At 46.0% G+C, this 27,034-nt stretch overlaps 2 protein-coding genes across 3 annotated transcripts in view; one reads left to right on the plus strand and one right to left on the minus strand.

The window, feature by feature from the left end:
* Window positions 1–11,792, plus strand: part of SCCPDH (saccharopine dehydrogenase (putative)) — a 38,565-nt gene extending 26,773 nt beyond the window's left edge. The window contains exons 6-12 of one of the 2 annotated variants that reach the window (XM_021689865.1): window positions 821–951; window positions 2,016–2,133; window positions 3,630–3,749; window positions 3,843–3,899; window positions 8,508–8,619; window positions 9,823–9,904; window positions 11,177–11,792. In XM_021689865.1, coding sequence (XP_021545540.1) covers window positions 821–951; window positions 2,016–2,133; window positions 3,630–3,749; window positions 3,843–3,899; window positions 8,508–8,619; window positions 9,823–9,904; window positions 11,177–11,282 — 726 coding nt within the window. In that variant the 3' untranslated portion in view covers window positions 11,283–11,792. Of the gene's footprint in view, window positions 1–820; window positions 952–2,015; window positions 2,134–3,629; window positions 3,750–3,842; window positions 3,900–8,507; window positions 8,620–9,822; window positions 9,905–11,176 lie in introns of those variants that run through there. The other variant, XM_044916431.1, reaches the window with a different exon arrangement.
* A 2,548-nt stretch (window positions 11,793–14,340) lies between these two features.
* Window positions 14,341–27,034, minus strand: part of LOC110580224 (kinesin-like protein KIF28P) — a 70,801-nt gene continuing 58,107 nt past the window's right edge. Inside the window, 9 exon segments of the mRNA XM_021689880.2 lie at window positions 14,341–14,493; window positions 18,060–18,250; window positions 18,529–18,676; window positions 18,922–19,028; window positions 19,278–19,444; window positions 20,156–20,290; window positions 22,767–22,963; window positions 24,136–24,243; window positions 24,733–24,851. Coding sequence (XP_021545555.1) covers window positions 14,341–14,493; window positions 18,060–18,250; window positions 18,529–18,676; window positions 18,922–19,028; window positions 19,278–19,444; window positions 20,156–20,290; window positions 22,767–22,963; window positions 24,136–24,243; window positions 24,733–24,851 — 1,325 coding nt within the window.

Consider the following 27,034-nt stretch of genomic DNA (forward strand, 5'->3'; position numbering starts at 1 on the left):
GATCAAGCAAGGGGGCGCCTGGGTGGCTCAGTTGGTTGGGCGACTGCCTTCGGCTCAGGTCATGATCCTGGAGTCCCGGGATCGAGTCCCGCATCGGGCTCCCTGCTCGGCGGGGAGTCTGCTTCTCCCTCTGACCCTAACCCCTCTCATGTACTCGCTCTCTCTCATTCTCTCTCTCTCAAATAAATAAATAAAAAATCTTTAAAAAAAAAAAAAAGATCAAGCAAGGATTCTATGCTGGCTACAGTTCCAGAAAGAAATTGAAGAAGTGGGGAAAGAAATTGAAATATAAATCATATTAATGAGCCTTAAAATTAAAAAAATATTTTAACAAGACTTATGTGGAAGGCATTTATATAACTTGGGGCTAGAGTAAGGGGCGTTGGGGGTGGTGGGACAACAGGTACGCTGGGGTCGGGATAGGTATGTACGTTGTGTCTGTTGTGTAAACGTGCTCAGGAACACATCTTGAGATTTTGAGGAATCAGCATAGCGATAGGAATTGGAAGGGTTAATTTGAAGGAATATGGTCAGTTAGTTGATTGAAAATGCAGAGGTAAAACTCAGTGGCATTTAAAAGGAGCATAAATGATGGTAGGAAGGAAGAAGAAAGAGCATACGTGGGTATAAATATCGCATATGATCAAGCTAATGAGTGTTAGTCCTGCCTGAAAATTCATCTCAAGATTATTAAGTAAGGGATTATGGCTAGCTCAAATAGAGGCGAAATGTTCTTTGTAAACAATTATAAATTTCTTGGTTTTACATTTTAGTAATTATCCCTTAAGTCATGTTTCTTTACCTTTTGAATTTTTATTAGGGGTTGTGCATTCACGATGGTACCTGGAAGTCTGCAGTTTATGGTTTTGGAGATCAAAGTAATTTGAAAAAACTGAGAAATGAGTCAAATCTGAAACCTGTCCCAATTGTTGGTTCAAAATTGAAAAGAAGGTATAGTAACTTAAAATCTATTCTTTTTTTTAAGATTTTATTTATTTGAGAGAGAGAGTGAGAGAGCGCAACAGGGGGAGGGGCAGAGAGAGAGGGAGAAGCAGACTCCCTGCTGAGCAGAGAGCCTGATGCGGGACTCAATCCCAGGACCCGAGATGATGACCTGAGCTGAAGGTAGATGCCCAACCAACTGAGCCACCCAGGTGCCTCAAAATCTATTCTTTAGTATATCAAGTCTAAGTATATTGCTGGTGATGTGGTTTATAAAGTATGCGACTTAGAAAAGCCTGAGACTGTTTTGTAGTGAATTCAGGGTTGTCTTCCTAGCTAGATAAAATATAATTAATATATTATCTTAAGCTTAAGTACTTCATATATAATAACATATTTGGACTCTGGGAGAAAATGAATTTTGTGCCTTTTTACTATCATTATCAAAATCAAACATCAGTTAAGTTTTGTGCAGTAAAACCACCATTTTAATAAGTGTGGTGATCTTATGTAGATTATCTATAATTAGCACTTTTTTTTAAAAGATTTTATTTATTTATTTGACAGAGAGGGACACAGCAAGAGAGGGAACACAGGCAGGGGAGTGGGAGGTACAGAAGTAGGGAGAAGCCGACTTGCCGCTGAGCAGGGATCCTGATGCGGGGCTCGATCCCAGGACTCTGGGATCATGACGTGAGCTGAAGGCAGACGATTGAGCCACCCAGGCGCCCCTATTAATAGCACTTTTATGTGAAAACTTTTTTTATGTGAGAACTCTAAACTCATACTAGGGCTTGGCTGTTGAAATGAGTGTACTGTCTAGGGAGATTGAGGGGGTAGAACATATGTGTTAAGTGCCCTTGGCGTGAAGAATACTGCTCTCCCAGTCGTCACTTGTTTAGTGTAGGTGTGGAGAACACAGGACAGATAGATGAATTTTAACTGAGAGCAGATCTGCTATCTTTGTTGTCATTACTGCCTCAAGAAAATTACATTTTTTATTCAGAACTTTGCCAAGTTAACTAAGTGGAGAAAATGCAGCATATTCTTGGGTCTGTGGGTCTGTCTTGCAGGTGGCCGATTTCTTACTGCAGAGAACTGAACAGCTATTCTATTCCTTTCTTGGGATCAGATGTGTCTGTTGTGAGGCGGACTCAGCGTTACTTGCTCGAGAATTTAGAGCAATCACCTGTAAGTGCATGCGATTTAATTTTTAATGAAGAGTATACTGTTCATTATCGTTCCCGTACTTGTTTAATGTAGGATTTTTATGTTTACAAAGCAAAAAAAAAAAAAAAAAGCAGGCTAAATAATGCAGGGTTCAGTTTCTGGAAGGGTAAGAATCAGTAGCATAAAGCATTTTGCATTTTACGGGGCTAGAGATAGCCTCCCCCATAATTCACATCTGGCCAGCTGCATACCTTGTTAATGAAACAGAACAGAAGCAAATTTAGTCCAGGGAATGCTGGTGTCATAAACACCCAGCAACCCCTCCTGCACGCTTTAGCTGCTAGGGTACTCTGTTGCTTGTGAGATGTCTGGGTTCGCCTCTCCTTGCGACCTCTGATCTCTGGAGTAACATCTTATTCCTTTTGGTGTGGGAAATAACTGCTCCCACTTCTGAGACTTGAAGAGGAAACTGTGTTCCTCAAAAAGTTGAAAATAGAGCTACCCTATGACCCAGCAATTGCACTACTAGGTATTTACTGCAAAGATACAAATATAATGATCCGAAGGGGCACCTGCACCCCACTGTTTACAGCAGCAATGTCCACAATAGCCAAACTATGGAAAGAGCCTAGATGTCCATCAACAGATGAGTGGTTAAAGAAGATGTGGTAAATATATACAGTGGAGTATTACGCGGCCATTAAAAAGAATGAAATCTTGCCATTTGCAACAACGTGGATGAAACTAGAGGGTATTATGCTGAGTGAAATAAATCATTCAGAGAAAGACAGCTATCATATGATCTCATTCATATGTGGAAACAAAACAGAGGATCATAGGGGAAGAGAGGAAAAATTAAAACAAGGCAAAATCAGAGAGGGAGATAAACCACAAGAGACTCTTAATCATAGGAAACAAACTGAGGGTTGCTGGAGGGGTGGGGGTGGGGGGATAGGGTAACTGGGTGATGGACATTAACGAGGGTATGTGTTATATGAGCCCTGGGTATTATATAAGATGATGAATCACTGACCTCTACTTCTGAAACTAATAATACATTATATGTTAATTAATTGAATTTAAATTAAAAAAATGAAAGAAAGAAAAAGAAAGAAAGCAGGACCAGAGCTAAAGCATGCTGCAGGGGGGAAAAAGAGGAAACTGTATCTCAATTTAAAAGATCATTTTCTCATAGAAGAGGTTGTAAGTAGAATCTGTATCTTACAATGTGTAGTTACTAAATTTAGGTACATTCTTGTGGGCTTTTTATGTATGGATCATGGGGACTTTTGTGTTCAGGTCAGGAAGCTAATTACCATTTGCAACAATTTCTTTAAAAAACAGGCTCCCAATGCCTGGTTTCTGAACAAGCTTTTAGAACATAACACGTTCATAAAGTGGAAACTGCTTTTGCGCACTGTTTATGACCACAGAGGAAGTTCTAAATAGCTAACATTCTTGTATTACGTAGTCTACAGAAGTAGGGAGTAACATTCTGACTTTACGTCCTCATCTAGGTCCAGTACGCCGCTTATATGACGGTGGGAGGCATCACCTCTGTTATTAAGCTGATGTTTGCGGGACTTTTCTTTTTATTCTTTGTGAAGTTTGGCATTGGAAGGCAGCTTCTCATAAAAGTAAGTGGTATTTTTATGAAATTAGGTCTTTAGAAGTATTTTCCATGAGTTTTTAAAAATATCACTGAGGGTTTTTTTTATTTTTTCCTTTAGTTCCCATGGCTCTTCTCCTTTGGTTATTTTTCAAAACAAGGTCCAACACAGAAACAGGTAACCCTTTCTTTTGTATACAGCTCTTAAATAATTTTCTTTATTTTGTTTTTACTTTTCCTCAGTGCATTTACTAGAACAGGTAAAACTTGATGGAGCACTTACTATGTTTCAGATGTTCTTTATGTAAATTAGGTGACTGTCTTTTCCCAACACCCTTAACGTAGGTATTCTCTCCACTTGACCAGTGAGGTGCCTGAGGCACAGAGGCTAAGTAACTTGCCCAGGGTCCTACAGCGAGTAAATAGCTGGGGAGAGGGCCCAGTCATCTGGCTCCAAAGTTTTATTCTCCTTACTTCATAGAGATCTCAGAAACATTTAGTCTTCATTTTTCTCCTCTGTACCCCCTCCTTCCCAGCGCTTCCCCTCCCCTTCCACACATGCCGGCGCCTCCTTCCTGCCATGTGGTGGTTCACAGACCCCGAGTCAGGCCCAGGCCCGGGTCATGAGCTCCGCCCGCTTGCATGAGGCCCCCCCACCAACCATGAGCTTCCCCTCTCACTGGAACTTGAGCAGCATTTGCTGATCCTGTTGCTTTTAATGTACCCATCTGTCCATCTCCTCTCACGGGCTTTCCTCACGATCTAAACCCACCCCCCCGCAGTTTCAACTCCTGCTTCACTGATGGGAGTTGAGAACGTGGGTTGTGCACCCCGCGGAGTCCTGCTGTCCAACTGCTCTCATCTCCACCTTCTCTGCTTCTCAGGGAAGGATTCTGTACAAGACAAATCCCGCCACCTGTGCTCTTTAAAAATCAAGCACTTCTTGTGTGGCAGGCGCAGAGCTAAGTGCTTTACGTCGCATTTAGTCTTCCCGTGATCATGTAGGTAAAGGTATTAGCCACTTTTTCCAGCTGAGGAGGTCATCAGAGCAGGTGTTACCTGCCCAAGTTCATGTGGCTAGAATGCGGTGGACCCAAGAACCACACCGGCCTGAGCCTTAACCTTTACTGCGGACTTCCTTGTGGTCTCTCCTGCCATTCTCCTCCTGCCTCTCCTCATCCTGTGCACATGCCAACCCAGAGAGGAGTCCTCGACCCTCCTTCACCCTGTCTTCCCCTCGCTAGAGTTGACGTTGGTCTTAATACTGCTAAGTGCTTTGAATGCTGTGAGTCTGTTATCTCTGACATTACTGTCCTTTTTTTTTATTTATTTTTTTTATTTGTGAGAGAGAGAATGAGAGAGAGCACGAGAGGGAGGAGGGTCAGAGGGAGAAGCAGACTCCCTGCTGAGCAGGGAGCCCGATGTGGGACTCGATCCCGGGACTCCAGGATCATGACCTGAGCCGAAGGCAGTCGCTTAACCAACTGAGCCACCCAGGCGCCCTCTGACATTATTGTCCTTCTTGAAATACTCGCTCCCTTGGCTTCTGAGACCAACGCTCTTCCAAGTGTCCACTCTCTTCCTCTGCTGTCCCTGCACTTCTGAGGGTCCGCTTCCCTCCCACTGTCCCCAAGCGATCTCAGCAGTGTTCTCAGCAGACCCGCTTAGATCTGCCGATTACCTGTCCTGTTTTCCTGGACATCTTGACCTGGATGTCCCTCGGGTACTTGAAATTGCACACGTCATGATCTGAACTTCTTTCCCTCAAACACTCCTCTTCCTTTGTTTTCCATCTCAGTTGGTGGCATTGTCATCTGCCCAGTCATGAACGTAGGCATCATTCTAGATTTTTCTCCAAACCCATCATACCCACCTTAGCCAAGGCTCTTGCCCCGCTCTCCTTTTCTTTTCCCTCTCTTCCCGAAATTGTGCACATAACATAAAATGTACCATCTTAACCATTTTTAAGTGTTCGGTGGTATCAATACCATATTGTTATTCAAAACATTTGTTTTATACAAATTCACATTGGTCTGCAGCACATTTGTGCAACCATCCCCACCATCCACCTCCAGGTCTTTTTCCTTTCACAAAACTGAAACTCTGTCCCCATTAAACAATAACTCGCCTTTCCCCTCTTCCCCCTGCCCCTGGCCACCATCGTTCTCTCTGTCTCTATGAATGTGTCCACTCTGGGTGCCTCATACAAGTGGTCAGGCAGTATTTGTCCTTCTGTGACTGGCTTATGTCACTGAGCACTTTGTCTTCAAGGTTCCTCCGTGTTGTAGCAGGTGTCAGACTTCATGCCTTTTTAAGGCTGAATAGTAGTTCCTTTTCACACACTTATACACACACACCACACATGCACAGACACCCGCAGACACACACACACGCACACAAGCCCCCCATTCATACGTCCCCCATCTCCATCCATCCATCCATCCATCCTTGGGTTACTTCCACCTTTCAGCTATTTTGAATAGTGCTGCTGTGAACATGGGTGCAAATACATCTTCAGGATCCTCCTTTGAATTCTTTGGGATAAATATCCTGAAGTGCAATTGCTGGATTCTATGGGAATTCTATTTGTAATTTTTTGAGGAGCCACCAGACTCTTCCACGGCTCCCCACCATGTTATTTTCCCACCAGCAGTGCACAAGTGTGCTCATTGCTCCATATCCTTGCCAACACTTGTTTCCCAGGCCTTTTTTAAGGTTTATTTTTTAGTAATCTCTGTACCCAGGGTGGGGCTCAAATCCATGACCCTGAGATCAAGAGTCACATGCTCCACCAATGGAGCCAGCCAGCTGCACCCTGTTATTTTTTATAGTAGTTCTTCTCACAGGTGTGAAGTGATATCTCCTTGTGTTTTGATCTGTACTTCTCAGTGATTCGTGGTGTGGAGCATCTTTTCATGTGCTTATTGGCCATTTGTAGGTCTTCTTTGGAGAATGTCTATTCAAGTCCTTTGCCCATTTTTGAATTGGTTGTTTGTGTTTTTCTTGTTGAGTTTTAGGGGTTCTCTGTAAATGGATATTAATCCCTTTTCAGGTATGTGACTTGCAAATATTTCTTCCCACCGCTGTCCAAGATGGAAGACAGATCTGACCTGGTCGTCATCTTCATAACCTGGTTCCCTGACGTACTGCATGGGCAGTGATTCTTACCTGGGAGTTTGTGTATCAGAATGCCCCAGGAAGCTTTTCCATATACACGTCCCGACCCTGAGTCTGGACATTCTGATGCAGTAGGTGTGGAGTAGGGCCTGAAAGTACAGAGCTGTGGTTCTCAACTTTGACAAGAGCCTAAAACTGATGACCAGAGATTCAAGTGTGATTGGTCTGGAATGTGGCCTGAATATTGGGCTTTCTTTAAAAACCAGTTGTGTTAATGTGTTGCCAACGCTGTGATCCCTGCTGTGGAGGTGGGCAAGCTCCAAGTCCGGTTTGGGTGATTGTGATTCACACCCCGAGAGTCCCACTGGCTGGAAGTCTATCTCCAGAGGAGCGAGGTCCTTCATGATCTAGTCCTGGGTAACAGATAGGTTTCAGTTTTCATGCCAACTCTGATTAGTTGGTAGTAGCAGCCTGGAGACCTGTTGAAAATTTTTCTAGGGGCGCCTGGGTGGCTCAGTCGGTGAAGCGTCTGCCTGCAGCTCAGGTCATGATTCCAGGGTCCTGGGATTGAGTCCCGCATCGGGCTCCCTGCTTGGTGGGAAACCTGCTTCTCTCTCTCTCCCTCTGCCATAGCTTGTGCACGCTCTCTCTCTTTCTCTCTCTCTCTCACTCACTCTCTCGCTCAAATAAATAAAATCTTAAAAAAAAAAAAAAGACATTTGTTCTAAAGCTGAATATGTGCCCAGCCTGAGAGGGTTATGCTCAGCTAGCCCATGTGCCCCAGGCAGGCAGGGTGGGGACAAGTGCGTCTGACCTTGTCTGCACCTTTAATACGCAAGTACCACCCTGTTCCCTGGTCCACTGTGATATTGCATCCCTTCTTGCCTTTCCACGATGGTTTCTCCTTTTTGGTGCCCACCCCACTTTTCTGTGTAGTACACTTCCATTAGAGTGTGTGTATGTGTGTGTGTACACATTTCGAAACCCTGCCCCATCCTACCGAACAGATTTAATAATACCCTCCTTTGAACTAGTCTGGCATCTTTTAATTCATGTCTCACATTGTTATTAGATCTACATGTGTATATTTACACACATACATATTTGTATCCCCCACTAAGCTGTCAGCTCTAGAAAAACAGGAACCGTATTTTAGTGGTCTCATTAACAATTTTTTTTTACCACAACTGAATTCTTCATTATCTTATTTCTGAATTTAGTGATTGTGAAAGATGCTCGGATAAGTCTTCTAGAATTGAATGTTTTGAATCAGGTTTTTATATCCCCAAGTGGAGCAATTCTGTCTGGCCTGTGTTTCCATTACTTGTTGGCTAGTTTGGTCTTGTCTCCTCAGATACCTGATTACCACAATCTACCACCACCACCATCCTAGCTTTTCCTCTGGAACTGCTGTTTTCACGGCTAAGGACCGTCTGTCCTGCACCCCTCTTCGTCATCACCTCCCTCCCCCAGCACCAACCAAGCATCAAAACTTGTATCTTCCAAGAATTGATTTTTGCCCCATGCTTAAAGGATGATAGGGTGTTCTGGCGGAATAGTGGTGTTTTCATCTATTGAAAATGTCTCATATTAAGTAGAGTAGTAGGTTTTACCATGTTCAGGGAGGAAATGACATATTTATTAAATAAGGCCTTTGCTTTCTTCTCAGATTGATGCCTCATCGTTTACTTTGACATTCTTTGGTCAAGGATACAGCCAAGGCTTTAGTCCTGAGAAGAACAAACCAAACATGAGAATTTGTACTCAGGTGAAAGGACCAGGTATTTCACATATGACCTAAGATTGCTGGGGAGTTTTTCATTGTCTTAAGGTATAAAGCAGTATTGTGAGTTTTTTTTCTAAAGCTTCATTGTTTTAGAAATAAACTTGCACAAATTATTTAATAATATATTCTGTTAAAGGAAGGATTGAAATTGTTATAATCTAATTTTATTATTACATCCATCGCCATGGTTTTGTTTTTTAGGATAATTTAGTAATTCTGAGTAGCATATTTTAATATTAATAAGAAAAGGGGCTGGTTGACATTTATTCTCATACTCAAGGGTCACTTTAAAGCAGTGAAGTTATAACAAAGCTGTGGGCCAAGTGAACATGCTGACATTGTTTGTAAAATGTGTGTGCCTATGTGCATTTTTCTGGAGAGGGTAAAGGAGTTTTGATAGGTGGTTGAAAGGATCTGTCACCCAAAAAAGTTCAAGAACTTTTGGTATGAATTTTACAGAACTGTACAGAGACAGTCCTACTTGTGAATTCTAGTATAATTACCAGTTTAATTACCATCACCTCTGATAGATCAGAGGGGATCTTGTTTTGCAGTTTCAGTCAAGCCAGATGGCAAAGATATCTTTGTATCTTGCCTTCTTTTCAGATTCCCACCAGGCTTTTTAAGATAAATTCACCATATTTTTATTATTTGACAGAATTGTAAACACTGAAGTTCCACTTGCTTATAGACTTCTTTTAAAGCTACTTCTTAAAATTAGACTTTTAAAGTTACTCAGTTGTTTTTCTTAAAGAAATTGATTTTTTTTTTTTAAGTGGAGCCTGGTGTGTGAATAGAGAAACAAGAAATGAGGATCATTGGCTTCAGTTGTTGCCCAGGGGCAGTGCAGAGGGCACAAGCCATGGACCCGCGGCAGCTCCGTGTGCTCCCAGCTCAGCCACTGCCTGACTTCGAGTCTGTGCCTCAGTGTCCTCCCCTGTAAAATGGGGATTAAAAAATAGGACTAACTTCATGTCATTGCTGGGAGAATTAAATGAGGTTAATAAAATTAAAGCACTTACTAACAGATCCTAACTTAGTAAGTACTATATGAATATTATTAGTTTTAAGTGAACAGAGTATTTATTGAGAAAATTCTATATACCTAGAGTTAGATATCAAACCGACCATTTGGTTTTTGGGTGTTGTCGAATGCACACTTCATTAATAGTTTTCTTTGATCACCTATCTTCTACAGAGGCTGGCTATGTGGCCACCTCCATAGCCATGGTCCAGGCAGCCATGACTCTTCTAAATGATATCTCTGATCTTCCGAAGACGTGAGTCTGGTTTTCTTCTAATTCGAAGATGTCGTTTTCATCTATATTTTAGCTTATTTTGATTCAGTTTTCAGACATTGGGTCTGCCCATAAGCAATTACAGTACCTCTGATCCAAAGATAAAGGTAAATTATAATTGTGAGGAGGGCAGTTTCTTACTGGCCTCTGAGAACAATGCACAGATAAATAAGAGACAGAGAAGTTTGAGCGTTATGTAGGCTGACTTTCGTTCCTTGTAAAAGTAGTGCAGGGCCGGAGTCAGCTACTCAGAAAAGGTCCCTGTTGTTAAATAGTATTATCAGGAGCCTCTAGTCAGTAATGATGACACCCAGCCAGCAGTGGGAAGCTGTGATACCAAGTGTGAACTGATGCATGGCATCTCAGCTAGAGGATTATCAAGTGGACTCAGTTACTGGAGCATTTAGCTGTTACTGTAAAAGTAGGCCAACTTTACAGATGAGTCCTAGGCCTGCAGGCTTAGAAACAAATAAATATAGACATGACCTGAAACAATATTAAGTAACAAACATAAAAATGGTATAAAGTGAAGCCTAATTAAATTTTTCCAAATAATTCTACAGTTGACCCCCTGCGTAGTCGAAAACCCATGTGTAATGTTTAACTCCCCCCACATTTAAATAATAGCTTACTGTTGACATATATATTATATACTATATTCTTATAATAAAGTAAGCTAAAGAAAAGAAAATGTTAAATCATAAGAGAAAATACATTTATAGTACTGTAAAAAATCACATATAAGTGGACCCATGCAGTTCAAACCCATGTTGTTCGAGTCAACTGTATACCCTTTGAAAATACTTAGCATTTTATAAATGTTAGTCAATAGATTTAAAGAAACTTCTTTTTCATCCACTTTGTCTTATTTATGCTTTCATATAATTTATTGCCTAAATTTATTTCACTCAGGTCCTTTTTTGTCCTCCTGAGTCTGAGGACTGTCTCTACCGACAGCAGCAGCCCCTTAGGTTGATGACCCTCAGTCGAACACTCAGCAGTCCACGGAGACAGTCTCCCTGGGAGCTGAGCCCTTCTAGATGGGTTTGCTGGGTTCTAGTTTCTTCCTGGCTTATAGCTCCTTTGCTCATTTGGCTTATTTTAAGAAAGGAACCCAAAGTAGTCCATGATGGAATGAAGGTTTTCATGAGTTCTCTGCATGGTTTGATGGCTAGTCCTCCAGCGAATCACACTCCCAGAGGAGAGGGCTGGAGCTTGCTTTGTGCACGGTTTGACCTTGTTCTTGTCTTACAGGGGCGGGGTCTTCACCCCTGGAGCAGCCTTCTCCAGAACAAAGTTGATTGACAGACTCAACCAACGCGGCATTGAATTTAGTGTCATTAGCAGCTCTGAAGTCTAAACAGTTGAAGAATTACCTGAAGGCATAAAATGCATGAATTAATGGCTTTTTTAAATTTTAAATTTTAAATTCTTCTATATCCTGACTATATGTTAAAGATTGTCAAATATAAAATATGTACACATTAAAAGCAGGAAATTGTACTAGCTTACCCTAAATTTCAAATCTTAGCTGATTTCGTGATTTTATTGCTCGTGAGAGAGAACTAATCTTTGACTTTTTCACTGAAGAATTCATGGTCAATTTTTAAACATGAGCTGGCAGATCAGAGGCTGGGGTGGGGGTCTCCCTCTGTGCTGCTGACAGGCCCCAGATGAGGTGCTCAGGCTGGTGGTCTTGGGAGGCGGTAACCACCACTCTCCTTTTGCCATGGTGTTGAACGGGACCTCACCTTCTAAGTTTCTCTACATACTCTTCGGGGCTTTGCCAAATGAAACTGCATTTTTTGCTATTTTAGCCTAGTTTTTCACCCATAGACACTGATTTTTTGACTATTACCTAAGTTGAATAATAAAGGGTTGTCACTTGAACAGTGGTTTTGTGTTTGGACCTGCATAGGTATTTGAGTTGGAGTCTGGCCCGGGTATTGCTAGAATTGGGCCTGTCATTTCTTTTCTCTGGTTCTGTACCTGAGATTGGTTTTAAAGATCTAGCTGGCCAGTTTCTATTGATTTTCACTGCCTGACCAGAATTTTTCTCTAATTTACTTTTTGTATTTTAACTAGGTTTTCCTAGAAAACAGTCTGGTGATTTCTGCTAAATAACAGGTCCCAAACAGGTCCCCCAAAACACAAATTTTTGTATTTTAACTAGGTTTTCCTAGAAAACTAGGTTTTCCACTGAAGCCCTAAAATAAGGCAAAGGACTTTTCCTTTTGTAATAAGCATATGATAAACACATACATAGTCTTCTGTGCCATTCATTACATAAAGAGGTTGGCCACTGCCTTTATGAAATTTCTACTCTTCAATGAGAAGCATGACATAGATAGAAACCTTATTCATGTGGAGGGACCCTTCTGTGCTGCCTGTACTGAGGGGGGATCTAACTTGAAGAGGGAGGTTCGTGGTGGTGGTGGTGTTGGGGTCTCGTCCATCCTCTGCCCGGCCTGGTTGGGAACTAGGCTCAGCTGTGCCCTCATTGGTGGGCCCTTAGAAAAGTTCTTATCCTCTTTAAAATCAGGAAGGTGTACGGGAGCAGCAGATCTCACGACTAGCCACATGGCAGAATCCTAACGCAGCAGTGGGCTCCCCAGTGGGCCCCCGTGGCCTGCAGGAGTCAGTGGTTTAGATGTGCATTTGGGAGCCACTTGGGTGAAGCTGCATGCTGTGTCAGTGTTCTTTGCAGCTTGGCGATGTCTGCCGTGTCCGGCTCTATAAAGTGGACACTGATGTGTATACAACCTGTGTACAAGTGTGTCTCCTCCAGATTTTCGTTGTAACCCCCCAAGGCTCCTCTAGTTGGAAGTACATTCCTTCTGCAGTTATTTCTGCAAATTATTAGAGAACTTTGAGGCTCAGTCCAAGGGGTAGAAGCCTTTCCTGCTTCCTGGGGCCTCACTGCTGGTCTGCCTCACTGACAGGCTCTCAGGGACTCCGTGAGGCTTGGCAGACCCCGGACCCCCGCCGTCCCCATGCGGAGCTCAACACTCGGGCTGCAAGCTTTCAGGTTATTTTTTAGCTGATGTGTGTCCTAGTCCCGAGCCTGAGCTGCAGGGAAAACCCAAGCCTCCCTGATAAGCCCTTGGGACCTGTTATTTAGCAGAAATCACCAGATTCCCCGCCTTCCTAGGGAGACTCGCTAGCCCGTCCTGCCAGTGGAATTTCCGTGTCCTGTTTGATCTCCCTAACTTTACTCTTTAGGGAGCAAGGACTGGGCTTGTTGTCTCTGTTTCCTCCTTCCTGGTTCTTATGCAAATCAGCCCAGCGCTACACACACCCCGCCCCCCAGGGCAGTTCTGCTGCAGGAACACCATCCCCTGAGTCAGCCCACCGCTCACTCACAGAGGCCAGGGCAGGCCTTGTTCATTTATCCTTTAAAGCCTCAACATGGAGGTAACTGTGCCATACTCATGGGACTGTAACAAAGGACATGTGAGCTGCCATGTTGTGCTCTTGGAACCTCGGTATTAGTACTCCTGCCGTCCCTATTAGGGGCTCTCTGCAGCCTTTCCCAGAGCGCCTGGTGCCCAGTGCTCGTTGGCCCCGCGGAGCCCAGGCAGGCAGCTGTGTGTGGAACCAAGATCACCTGGGCCTGACTGACAGCAGCAGACCGGTGCGGTGCGCGGGACAGTTTGCAGATAAACTCGCGGAGACAGAATATCAACTCTGTCCCGAGCAAGGATACAAAATGAGGGGCTTGAAATAACCATTTGTCTCCAGGTCTGACAGCAAGAAATGTATCAAAACAGCTTTATTTGAACTTTCAGACTGTTTACTGTAAAGATACCTATGCTTCTCAATTGCTTCAGTGTGCCAGGCACTGTTCTAAGTGCTTTATATTCCTTTATAAACTTTTAAAAGATTTTATTTATTTGAGAGAGAGCAAGTCAGAGTGAGAGAGCATGAGCAGGGGAAGGGCAGAGGGAGAGGAAGAAGCAGGCCTCCCCCTGAGCAGGGAGCCCGATGTGGGGCTCGATCCCAGGACCCCGAGATCATGACCTGAGCCGAAGGCAGACGCTTAACCAACTGAGCCACCCAGGCGCCCCTGTATTTCTTTATGTTCGTTAACCGTCTGCAATTAGTACTGTTGTCATTCCCCTATAATAAGGAACCAGAGGCTTAGTTGTCGAGGGGAAGGCACTTCCCTCAAACTGCAGTTGGGAAGTGACCGATTAAACAGGATTTAGCCTGAGACAGTCCAGTCCCAGCTCATCTTCACCCTGGATGTGGATTCATTTTTACATGTTTTGAAATCAAACTCAAGGACAGAAACAGTACGAGAAATGGGTTGGGTACGTTGAGTGCACAGCTCAGCTGAGAGCCAAGTTCATCAAGCTCGGGGGCTGCACAAGCCAGCTTCTCCCACAGCTCAGGTGTTTTCGGTCGGCGAGCCCACACTATCCAGGATGCAGCGAACACGCTCTCTTTTCTTTCACTATACAAGCAACATCGCTTTTCAGTCTCCACAAGCTGGATTCGAGCAGCTCCCCAAAGTCCTTTAACCTCCGTGACTGTTGGTGTACAAACGGTCGAAGCAATCCATCGTCTTCCTGAAAATGAAAAAGGACAGTCGCCTCACGTGATTAGAGTGAAAACGTGTGCGGGCGTGAGTGGGGTGCCCAGGAAGTTCTCCCGGTGCTGCGGCTGAGAGCTGCTGGTGGAGGTGGTGAGTCACTCAGCCTTTAGAAGATGCTGCTAATAGGGAGACATGTGGAGCTGATGAAAGTTTCTCAGGTTGGAATCATCAACATTCCTCCAATACTGGAGAAGTTCTGAGGTCTGCCAAGGACCCTGTGGGGCTGGGGGTTCTCCCGTGGGTGGGGGAGGGTGGGCTGCCACGTCCCCCCGCCCAGGGAAGCAGGTGCCCGAGAAGAGGCTGCCGGGGTGCGGGCGGGCTGGAGGGTGGCAGTGCTGAGATGGGAGGGGGCAGCGGGCGCCCAGCCCATCCCCGCGGGGCCTTTCGGTTTCTGTCTCCTGGATCACTCATGAAATGGATGCTCAGGTACCTTAGCCATTTTCTCCAATGTGTTTTCTGACCACCTCATTCTCTTAAAGGTATTTGTTTATATATTCTGAATACTATTTGATGAGAAATAATACAAACAGGCTGTGGCTTATTTTTAGCTTTTCACCTAAAAGCTTTTCTTTCTTTTTATTGTGAGATAAACACACAAACAAGTACCTGTAATGTGTTAGAGTGAATTCACCTACTCCAGAAAGAGCTCTGCCCCTCAAGCCCCTCCTGGTCGCACCCCCTACTCTCCCCCCAGGCACAACTGCTAGCCTGGCTCGCTACCCGCAATGCACCCCTAAACAGTCTATTTTGCCTGTTTCTTGATCATTTATGGAATCCTACTGGGTGGTACCTTTCGTGACTTGCAGGTCAGCATGGTCGGGGCTGAGACTCCCCGTGTTGTATGTTTGCTTTCACAGCAGGATGGAGTTCCATGGTATGGAGGGTGCGGTACTTTACCTGTCTTCGCTGGGTGTGCATTGGGACGTTTCCAGTTTGGGGCTACTTTGGGGGTGGTGGTAAGAACAGCCAGTGCGCATAGGTGTGGGTGTCTGCAGAGTTTTTCAGCCGGTTCCTCATTGAACCACAGACCAGGAAATGATCTGCGTGACTGTTTTCTCAATTCTCTCAAGAATGGTGCATAACGAGTACCATTCTGGACGCGAAAGAGAGAAATGAATTCATTCCATACATTGAATGCCTCGCGAGATGGTTCTCAAACTTCAGTTTAAGGCAGAGTCACCTGGAGGGCTGGTGAAAGCACAGACTCCGGGGCTGCACATCAGGGGTGTGGCTTAGGAGGGCTGGCAGGGGCCCTGGGTTTGTATTTCTGAGACCCCGATGGTTCGGGAGCTGTTGGCCAGGGACCACACTTTGAGAACCTCTGCTTCAGGGCACTGGGGCTGAATCCTCTGCAGGACCAGCAGACTCTGGAGGAGAGTGGCAGGCTTCTGGGGTAGGTGCAGCTTCAACTTTTATAGGGTAAATGACAAAAAAGTGTTTTAAGTGGTGGTTCCAATTTCCATTCTTTCCAGACCATCGCCACAACTCGGGGTTTTGAGACTTCTAAATTTTGCCAGTACGGTTGGGTTTATGGTACTGTTTCATTGTGGTTTCAGGTAGTGTTTTCCAAACTTCTAATGATGTTAAGCACTTTTCCGTATATTTATAGGTTTTTTTGTTTCTTTTGTGAAGTTCCTGTTTCGGTTTTTTGATCCCTTTTTTTTTAAATTCTTGTTTCCGCTGGGCTGTTTCTCTTTTTGATTTGTGTAGTTCCCTACTTTGGATATTAGTTTGCTATATGTTAAATGTGTTGTAAATAACCCTTCCGAACTTCTTTTGGCTTTATTTGGGTATCTGGGTCAAAGTTTACCATTTTAATGTAGGTGCGTCCATCAGTGTTTTTCTTGACAGCAGCTGCTTTCCTGTCCTGTCCCACTGTGAGCTCATGGGTGTGTCCAGGCTCTTTCCTTCTGTGGTTGGGTCCTTGGTTGTCAACTGAAAGTGATTTCTGGGTATCGTCTTAGGTGAGACTCCAGTTTCGTTTTTCCTTTTGTGTATGTATTCTAGCACCGTTTGTTGAAAAATCCATCCTCACCACATTCACTGCGGCTCCTCATCAGTCACCTATCAAGTCTCTAGTCCTGAGTGAATCTATTTCTGGGCCTCTGTCCTTTTCCTTTGGTTACTTTATGTGTATCGGGGCTGATGTGTTACCATCTGGTACAGTAGCATTAAAACAGACCTTGGTGTTAGGTGGCCAATCTTCCCATGCTGTTTTGGGGTCTTGGTCTTGGCCATTCTTTGCTTTTGCGATTCCATCTAAATTACAGAATCATCTTGTCAGACCCCATTCCATTTGATTGGGATTATACGGAATCTCAGGGAGACGTGACAGATTTGCAAGAGCAAATCTTCCCAACCATGCAGACGTGGCATGTTGCGTCCTTTATTTAGATCTTCCTTAACATCTCTCAAGCGAGTTTTAAAATGCTCTCCATAGAAGTCCATAGTTTTATGGGCTTTTTAAAGATAGTTTTATGTTAGTTGTAGGCCTGAGTACTTTATATATTTGACACAATTATAAATGGCATCTCTTATATAAGGCAGTTCTGGTTGATGCTGTTATATTCAAATGCAGTTAATTTTTAAATACTGATTTTCTTTCCAGCAACTTTGCAATTCTATTAGTTAATTTCTAGATTCTTCTGGATTTTTAATTTACATAAACATATCATCTGGGAATAAAAACAGAGGCAGCCTGGGGTAGTAGGAAGGAATATAGACTGTGAAGTGCCCCTTGCTGGGTTTGGAGGTTGGGCCTGCTCCTTAACTAGTCGTGTATCCTTACACAAGTTACTTAACCCTTCTTGTGCCTGAGACCCCTGAACTGTAAAATAAGGCTAATCCTAGTTCCTACTGCTTCAAGTTGTTGTAGAATTGAGGTAGTAACTGTAAAACACTTAGTAAATAATGTATAAATATATGCTATTGTTCCTATGACTTTTTTTCCCCTTTTCAATCTTTCTACCTTGTATTTCTTGCCTTGTGGCACTGGCTAGAGCCTCAGGTACAGTGGGAAACAGAAGTAAATTTTGCTAGCATCTTGGACTTCTTCTTGATGTAAAAGGGAGAGCATTCAGCGATTCGCCACTCAGCCTCATGCTTGCTCTGTGTTTAAGATGGCCTTCATCAAATTAAGGAATGCACATTTTATTCCTAATATGCTAAGAGTTTTTATCATGGTAAGATGCTGAATTTTATCATATGCTTTTTCTGAATCTCTTGAAGTAATCATGATTTTTCTCCTAAAGTATCTTATTTGGTTTATAACAATAAACCCAATTTGCATTTCGGGGATACTCTGTTAATCACAAAGTCAATGAATGCCAATACCTGGAAGCAGCCAGATGTCCCACTGGAATAAAAAAGCAAGAGCAAAGATGGCTGCCCAAGAAAGCAGGGGACACACGGTTCAGGCCCCCAACCCTGCTTTTGCTGAAACACACACACCCCTCCCCAAGCTCAAGCAATGCCGTTTCCTCAAATGCCTGAATTTAATGGAGAAAGATTGCTTTTGCTCCCAGGATTCTGGTTACTCACAGGAGGTTTATAATGTCTCAGTCTGAGAAACTGTCCTCTTGCCGCATTCAGGCTTTGGTAGAAGACCTTCAGAGCTTTGGCCAACTCTCTGTCAGAGCTGGCTTGCTGAGCGGACGTGTGATGAATCTCTCTGGCTGCGGGGAGTTGTGCTGGTGTCTGAGTGACCTTCCCGCTATCTGAAGGCTTCTGTGCTGAGGTAGCGGGAAAAGATAATATTTATTTAATCATCTGTTCCTCCAAGTGTCTGTGTATTTACTTTGGTGGCATTCCACCGGCAGCATTTATCAAACACCGATGGAGACTCCTCCAGAGAACTCTTACCCGGCAGAAGGAAAAAAAAATTCTGCATTTTTTAATGAAACAAGATCTAGGCCAACTCATTAAAAAGTAAATTTCTTAGAAATACAAACACACCTCTCAGATGTAGGAGTTTAGAAAGTAAACAACCAAGACTTGGGTTGCCTCTCACCTTGTTGAGCAGAACCAGCTTTCTCAAGTGAGTGTTTGAGCAGCACATTTTCCTCTCTCAAGGCTCTGTTAACGTTTCTGAGCAGTTCCATCTCCTGTTCTAACTTGAGCAACTTCATATAAAGTTCTGATATCTGACTTGAGGTGGTCTACAAAAAACATGTCCGTTTAGCCTTTTGCTGGATTTTTTGTGTACCCTTTGGGATGGGCAATTTTTATTACCAGGGGACAACTAGATGGGAGTGGGGGTTGGTGAGCAGGGTTTAAGCCCCTCAAACACAGGAGTAAATCAAGAAAACACTTGTCAAGTGGAAGGAACACTGATGATCCCTAAGCGGCTATCACCTGGGATTTCATCATCTGCCATGTCTATTTGCCACATAAATGTGCACGCCTGGCCTGTATCCATCACTGTGGAAATTTTCTTGGTGTCCACCATGATGTGGCCTTCACTTGTGACCATGGGGTCCGGCTGAGAGCAGCTCAGTTGGGCGCAGCCTTCTGCAATGTTGGTGGGGGGACACCATCAAGGAAAGAAACCTCTGCTGTCTGGCCCCAGTGTCGTATGAAGAGATTTAAACCATATAATCCCCCATGGACTAGAGCCTAGGGACCCAGGAGAAGATGACTCTTGGCTGTTAAGACCCTGACCCCCTCCGTCCCTCCGTCCCTCCCTTGGCAGCCCTAGATACACTGACATGATATCTGATGGAAGAAGGCATCATGCCAAAGAGGAAGTAAACAGGGTACCTTGAAGACCCCATAAATCAACAATGAGAGCATTTGTTTGTAAATAATTCAGAAACTCCTGAGATGCATTTAAAGCTGTAAATTGGACAGTTTCTTCTATTTGGGGATTCACAATTTTCCATACAGGCTTAGTATAGAAAGTGCTTGAAAGATCATAAATTCTGTACCTGAGAAAAGAACAGAAAACACGATTTAAAACCAGAAGGGACACATTTATAAAGAAAAGGATCAGATGAGCCCAAGAACAATGGCCTGCATTGGTCAGTCGATACAGGGTGACCTGTAATTGCTTCTCGCGAGTGCTACCCCCAACGTTTCAGCTACTTACTGTGAGAAGCATCACTATATGGAGAGTATTACATGTCTAACAAAAAGGAAAATGAAATGGAAGGAAATGGATAAACACTTTGATAAATACTTTCTACTTCAATAATCAAAAAGTGTTAATTTTCCATGTGAGGTGGTGGTTTGGTTTTTGTCCTTTAAACCTTCCCTTTATCGCTTAAAATCTTTTTAGCCTAATTAAGCCTATCTAGTGCTTCCACCATATTGTGATATAGTCCTTTTGTTTCCAACTCAAAAAAACCCCAAACTATTCCATGTAGATAATACAGCTTTACTGGGTATTCTATCAGATAATTAAAATCTCTTCTGCTTCACTCTTCTCAGCACACATGGCTTACAGTCCAGCAACCTAGAAGTAGGTGGGGCTTCCATTAAACAGACGGGGAAATACTCATGTTGGGGTTGAGCAAGCAGAGAAACTTAAGAAAATTTCATGATACACTCGTTTTTGAAACTTAAGGAAAGACTCCCTCCCACCAGGGCCCACAAGGGGGGGTGGTGTATGCACACAGCTCCATGGGGCAGGCTGGTACCCCATCTGAATGCCCCGCTCTGCGCCTTCCTTGAGCCACTTGATGCCAAGGCACTGCACAAGGCCAATCTGGAAATCCATCCTCTTGCCCAGCAACTCTGAAGGGTCAAATACTACATCCTCCTCACCACATGCTCTGCAAACAGAGAAAGAGAACATGGACCACAGGTGTTAGCAAGTTAGGATTGTGTCATCAAAGGGGATCATTGAGACTCCTCAAGAGATGGCCAACTTCTCTGAAGAAAAGACAGGGGATGTTACCAGCTGTGGAATTCATTCATTCAAGAGACATTCAAGGAGCTCACAATCTTCTTGAGGAGGAGACAGCAATATAACCGCTTCATGCGATAATTGAGCTAGTGGTGGAGACCTAGGTAGGTTCCCAGAGGGGAGAGGGGCTCCTACCCAGGGAGAGCCAGCTGGCTGCCCAGACACGGCCTCCTCAAGGTGCCATTTTCCTTGGTGAAATCTTCACAGTCCAGAGTCAACTCCAAGCCTACAAGTTTGCAAACCAATTTGGACCGCTTTCCAATGTGTCTCTCACATCAACTGTGATGTGTTTCTCACATCAACTCCCATCAAGCTCACAAAGACCAAAGCCTAGAAACTAAAATGCTGCCTTACTAACTTGCCATGAGAGATCAACCATCCAGTAGCCCAGAAGCCCGAGGTGGCCCAGTGACCGGAAACTTTCGTCGAGTCCCAACAAAGACAGTGAGTTGATGGTCAGCTTGGTCCCTGGGTCACAGGACCTTGCAGTCCTCTTGCCCCCTTCCTGAGCCTGTTATCTCTTCAGAAAGACAAAAAGGTTGCTGTGGGTACCCAAGGGGACTGAGCCCCCAGGCCAGAGCCCCTGCCTGCCTGCCTCTTTGCTTAGGATTGCTAAGAGACTTGGGCTTTTGTGTAAACTGCCTGAACTGCCTACAGCCTGAAGAGAGAACAGAGGAGGCTCCCTAGAAGGAGGGTAAGAGGCAACACAACAGAGTTAAAGCAAAGCTCATTTAGTCATGATTTGGCCTCATCAAATTGGAACCTGATTCAACCTTACTTCCCTAAGAAAAAAGACACTAAAAGACTTTTTTCTTTTCTTGTCTGCCTCGAGTACAGTGAGGCACAGCCCTGTCCTCCAAGTGTCCCTGTGAATGTGGCCGTGGCAAATGCTATGTGGACAGAGCACAACACAAGTTCCAGAGAGTGTGGGCTTTTTCAAGACCTTTAGGCTAAGGAGCTAAGATCATGGGAACCCAGATCATCAGTCTGCTGCATCCCTCCTTGCGGAGAGCAGACTTCGGGCCCTGTGACAGGTCAGCGAGGCTCTGTGGGACCAGCAGGTGTGACCCTGGGCACAGATTCCCTGGCTGGAAGCTTTTGCACAGGAACTCCTGAAAAGTGAGTGTGGCTAGCCTTTCCAGTGTAGACAACCTCCCTCTCCTCCCGTGGCCCTGGCCAGCTCCTGAATTGTCTGGGATGTGTGACTCTGATGGTCACACGAGCAGCCCATGGGTCCTGTCTCCTCCCAGTGGCATTCACGGTTCGCAGTCTGAGGCGAACGTTTGCAAGACCAGCCACCAAAAACGTGCCGAGTGTGTCTCTCCACATTGCCGCTCTGCACCAGGCTGTTCTTCGAGCCTTCAGAACCAGACCCACAGAGCATTCCCAGAACGACCAACCGCCAACATTTCAGGTGGGCTCCTGGGGAAGGAGTACCTTCTTTCGAGGAAAGGTCACTGATACTTTTAAAAGGTGAAATGGACAGGCTTGAAGATGACAGATCAGTAAGATTAGCCTCTGAGAAGAAAGAAAAATGGAAACAAAATCACCATAAAATCTGTTAGCGCCCAGCCCCTTACAAGGGAGCTCAGTGTGGTTTCTACAGAAGCCGGCCAGTGCTCTCCCCCAGGATACGCTTAACCCTAAGATGCAAAAACACGGCTTTGCCTTCTATTTCTGGCCAGGGCAGCCTGTGTGACTCAGGTAACCTTCCTGCTAATAATAGAAGAGGCTGAATAAAGTGTTTTCAAATCACCTTAAACCATAATAAACAATAAGCCTTGGAACACAGAATCACATGAAAAACAGTTTTTAAAAACTAAAGATCTCCTTGAAACAAGGTCTGACAAGACAGTAGGAAACTGCCAACCCCAACTCGGGGGGCATGCCTAGCCCCAGAGAGGCATGTGGAACACTGGATCACCAAAGCTTCTCTGTCCTCATGGCACCTTCCAGAAAACACAAGAAACAAAAGCATAATCACACACACATTGAGGATTCAGCTCCGAAGGCCTCACAGAAGTCCAGGTTGACTCCCAGGGTGGGTGTCTCAGACCGAGACCCCCGAGAGCTGCCCTGGGGGTGTGCAGTGAGCCGGCATCAAGCCTGCTACTCTGGACTGAATGTTAGGTCCCCCCAAATCCATACGTTGGAACCTAACCCCCGATGTGATGGGATGAGGAAGCGGAGCATATGTGAAGTGACCAGCTCATGAGGGTGGAGCCCTCATGAATGGAGTTAGCGCCCTTACGAAGGCAGTCCCAGAACCCTCCCAGGGCCCTAACATCATGCGAGGACCCAGCAAGAAGACGTCCGCTCTGACCCATGAAGCCGTCCCTCACTGGATAGCAAATCTGCCCGTGCCACGATTTTGGGCTTCCAGCCTCCAGAGCTGTGAGAGATAAAGCTTTGTTGCTCGAGCCTCCCCGGCGGTGAGGGACTTTGCTACAGTGACGTGAAGGGATGGAACATGTCTCCCCTCTCTCCTCACCCCAGGAGATTCAGAGGAGGCCACTGTGGCGCTGGTCAGATGAAGAGACTGAAAAGAACAGGAACATGTCTCAGAAGTTCGGGGTGGAGACTGGCCTGGCTCAGGTTTGCTCCCTGGGCCCTCCCAGCCTGGGGGCCCGTTAAACTCGAGCCGTGACCTTGTGACCCCAGCACCTGGCAGAAAACACACACACAGGCTCCTATCTTTCCCTGTGTGTCGCATTTCACAATTTTAAGAAGATTTTACACAGCGGGCTTGACCCAGAAGATTTCGACAACTTTGGGGGAACGAGCGGGAGTGTGAAACCCAGAGAAGGAACAGCTCGTTGCTCGGTAGAGCAGATCATCTAGTGACGGATGGTCCCCTTCGCCAGCGGCACGTTTGCCAACTCCGGCCGTGGATTTGGGAGGGAGCAGCCCACCCGGAGGCCCCCAGAGAATTCGGGGCTCGTCTCGGAAGATGGGCTAAGGGGAGTGTGTCGGGCTGGAGCCAGAGGTCCGGGGCATGCTCCGAAGGCAAAAATACGTAAGGGACACCCAAAGAGCGCCCCAGTCTTTTCTGTTGGGCAGAGGGAAAGGCAAGGGGTCTTAGGTACCTGAAGGGGACCCTCCTGCCAGTGAGCAAAGGCAAACATAGGAATGGATCAGCCACGGCCTTTTCTGGAATCTTAACAGGAGTGCAGATTTTCTCATTGCTCCAGACGGGCTCGTCTCTCTGTCTCTGTCTTGCTTGCACACAGACACCACCATCAGTTGGATAAACTCTCAGGCTCCCTTCTGGTACTCAAGCCTTTAAGTCATGTTAAAAATAGGGCACCTGGGTGGCTCAGTTGGTTAAGCGTCTGCCTTCGGCTCAGGTCATGATCCCAGGGTCCTGGGATCGAGTCCCGTATTGGGCTCCCTGCTCCGCGGGAAGCCTGCTTCTCCCTCTCCTGCTCATGCTCTTTCTCTCTCAAATAAATAAATAAAAAGAGAAAAAAAAAAAAAGTATTCAGTACTGGTGATCAGGACCATTCCCAGGACTTGGTGCCGTGTGGGAGAGAGGCCCAGGAGGGAAACACAGAGGAGGGGTCTTCTGTCCCCAGACACTGTCCACAGAGTCCCAGCTCACACTCAGAACACATGGTGTCCTTTCACTGGGTCTCCACAGGCTGTAGGGGTGAACTGAACTCTGTCCCTGGGAGAGTGCCTCAGAAACCCCGTCCCCAGAGGCGTCCTCACCTCGTGAGTCCTTTGGTGGGTCACTTTCACCATGACCTCTTTCTGTAGGTCATAGCCCCTAGAGTCTGACGACGCTAAATTCTTCACCTTCAGTTCCATTCTGAGTCCCTGGCAAGAGAAACACTTTACCCTAAGTCACCCTGCCTGTCTTTCCCTTTCTCTGACACTCCCAAAATGTGTAAGTCTCTTGCAAGTTTCCTGAGGATTGGGATCCTGTATCCAGGGGGCCAACCCCCGCTCAGGTCCTCTCTGTGGCCTAGAAGGCTTCGGGGTGCTGGGCCCAGAGAAACCCCACTGGAGGGCAATCTGGGATGGGGTGGTTTGGCAGGCAAGCATTGGTCTGGGGCCCTGGTGGCCGTGGCGGCCTCAGTGGCCAGACGTGGAAGGAATGGCGCTAGCGGCTGGGACTGGTGAGTTCTGGGTGTTGACCTGGGTTCTGTCACTGGCTCACGGTGGGGTCCCGGGTCCTGACCTCTCCAGGCCCCGATGTTCCCGTCCATACCACGGAGACAGCTGGAGCAGTGGCGTGAGGGGCCGTGGACCTTGTTCCCCAGGGCCTTTCCTGGACCTGGCGCTGTACCGTCTCCTAGCTCTTACCTTCTCCAGCTCTTCGCCCATCTGATTCGCTTCTGCCACCAGCGGCATCAGTTTGACATAGTCCTGGAACACGGCCAGCACGCTGGGGTCTGCGTTCCCCTCCCCATGGCCTGCGGCCCCTAGGAAGACAGCACAGTGCTCCTGAGCGCTGGCCACCTGTTCTGGGACACTTGTCAGCCACAAGGGAATTCATATGCTCGCTCATTCATTTGATTGTTCATCAGATGTCTGCATTTAAAAATTATAAGCATGTAATTAAAAAAACAAAACAAAAAAAACCCAGGGTGTCTGTGTGGCTCAGTGGGCTAAGCATCTGCCTTCGGCTCAGGTCATGATCCTGGAGTCCCGGGATCGAGTCCCGCGTGGGGCTCCCTGCTCAGCGGGGAGCCTGCCTCTCCCCTTCCCTCTGCCCCCCCCACTCATGCACGTGCTCTCTCTCTCTCTCTCTCTCAAATAAATGAAATCTTGAAAAAAAACCCCAAACCAAGTAAGTGTGGAGAAAAACCACCACCCGACTCTCTCTTAAATAGCTACTCATCTCAACCCATGAATCTCAGCAGTGTCACGACAGGAGGATCCCTGCCTCTGGTTCCCATTTGTGGTCTCAGGGTCCTTGATCAAAGCAGCTGCAGATTGTCCCGGGAGGAGGGTGGGGAGCATAAAGCATGGTTGGCTACATGAAGGTCTGGGGATTCCTCTTGAACAGCAGGTAACCTGTTCTTACTTCTGTCCCTTGGGCAGTTTGCAGCTGGGGGTCCTGGAGATGGTGGGACGGCCAGTCCCCCTGCCAGACCCAGGCTGGCGCTGCCTTGTGTCAGGGACTCTCAACTCTAGGGATTTCCTGCCCACGGGTCCACACCGTGCCCTGTGGCCCTGAGGTCTGGCTCTGCAGAACTGTCCACTACTGCCTTGTTGAGGACCCGCAGTCTTCACAGATGCCGAGTGCTTTCAACCAAGGGTCTGGCGCTTGTTGCACCTCGTTGCGCCACTAGCCCTGGGCTGGGGAAGAAGGTGTGCATGAGTAAATGGAGTATGTAGGCTTGGTGCTCCAGAGCCTTGTTTGTTTGGGTCAGGAACTGCAGCAGAAAAGGAGTAAGGAGGTGAATTTCGCATCCGTTTATTTTGCTGAAATTCGGAGGAAAAAACTGGTATAGGGAAAAGGGAGAGACTGTTTTGCACGCGTGTGGGTGCATCCCAGTGCCCTCCACTCATGGTTTTCAGGCAAGTTCAGGCAAGCTAGTGTTCTCCAAGAAAGGGCTGGCCCTGGCACGTATGAGCCGCTCCTCCACCCAGGGGCCCAGCATAGCACAAAGCTTTCCGTGGAGTGCCGGTTCACCCAGACCCCAGGAGAGCCCTGAGCAAAGCCACCCAGGCCTGGGTGTGGGAGACGGGGAAGGTGCTCCGCAGCCTCCCTGATGCAAGGAAGGGCAGTGTCAGAGCTTTGAATGCTCTTGACTCTGAGGAATCCCAGATTATTGCTGGGGGGTGGAAGGCAGGTTGAGATCAGAAGGAACATCTTAGACTCAGAAACCCAAGGCTGGATTTTCTCTAGTCCAGGGCCTGGACTCTGTCCATCACCGTCTCTCCAACCATCTGTCCAGCCTCACACTGGGTCTCTCTAGTTATTGGGTCACAGCTTCTGTAGGCTCAGAAGGCCGCTGGGTGGGGCTAGGAGGTGAGTGGGGAGCTCACATCCCAGTCTGCCCTCGCCTGGGAGGGACCTGATGTCCGGGGCATGACGCTCCTGGGGTGGCTGTGTTCCCAGACAGAGCAGGGAGGTGCCCGCATTTGGGCCCTTGGCCACACACATGCAAAACTAAGCTTCTGTGTGGGGACTGATTCAATTTATCTCATTCATCATTCATACAACAAATACTCACTGAGGGCCCTCTGGAGATTAAGGAGTGAACATGCTCCTGTCAGCTCTGTAAAGCAGGGAAGGATCCCCAGGACTTAAAACCACATCTAGCACATAGTAGGAGCTCAGCTAATACTTAATGAAAGAAGATATAAATAAATGGATGAACAAGAGAAAAAAATCCCAGTTAGAGCTGATATTCTCACATGGATGAATAGAAAATAATCAAGTAAAGCAATAAGTAAAATTTTAAATGTGATAAATGTTAGAAGGAAATAGAATTATGTAAGAGAGAGTAACTGGATGAGACCAAGAAAGGGGAAGATCTATCTGAAAGGTAAGATTTCAACTGAGGGTTGAAAGCTGAGAATGAGCTGAAGAGGCAAAGGAAAACAAGCAAGTACAAAGGCCCTGAGGCAGAACAGGGCTTGGTGTGTGCTGCAG

The sequence above is a fragment of the Neomonachus schauinslandi genome, chromosome 6, assembly GCF_002201575.2.
Source record: "Neomonachus schauinslandi chromosome 6, ASM220157v2, whole genome shotgun sequence".
NCBI lineage: Eukaryota > Metazoa > Chordata > Mammalia > Carnivora > Phocidae > Neomonachus > Neomonachus schauinslandi.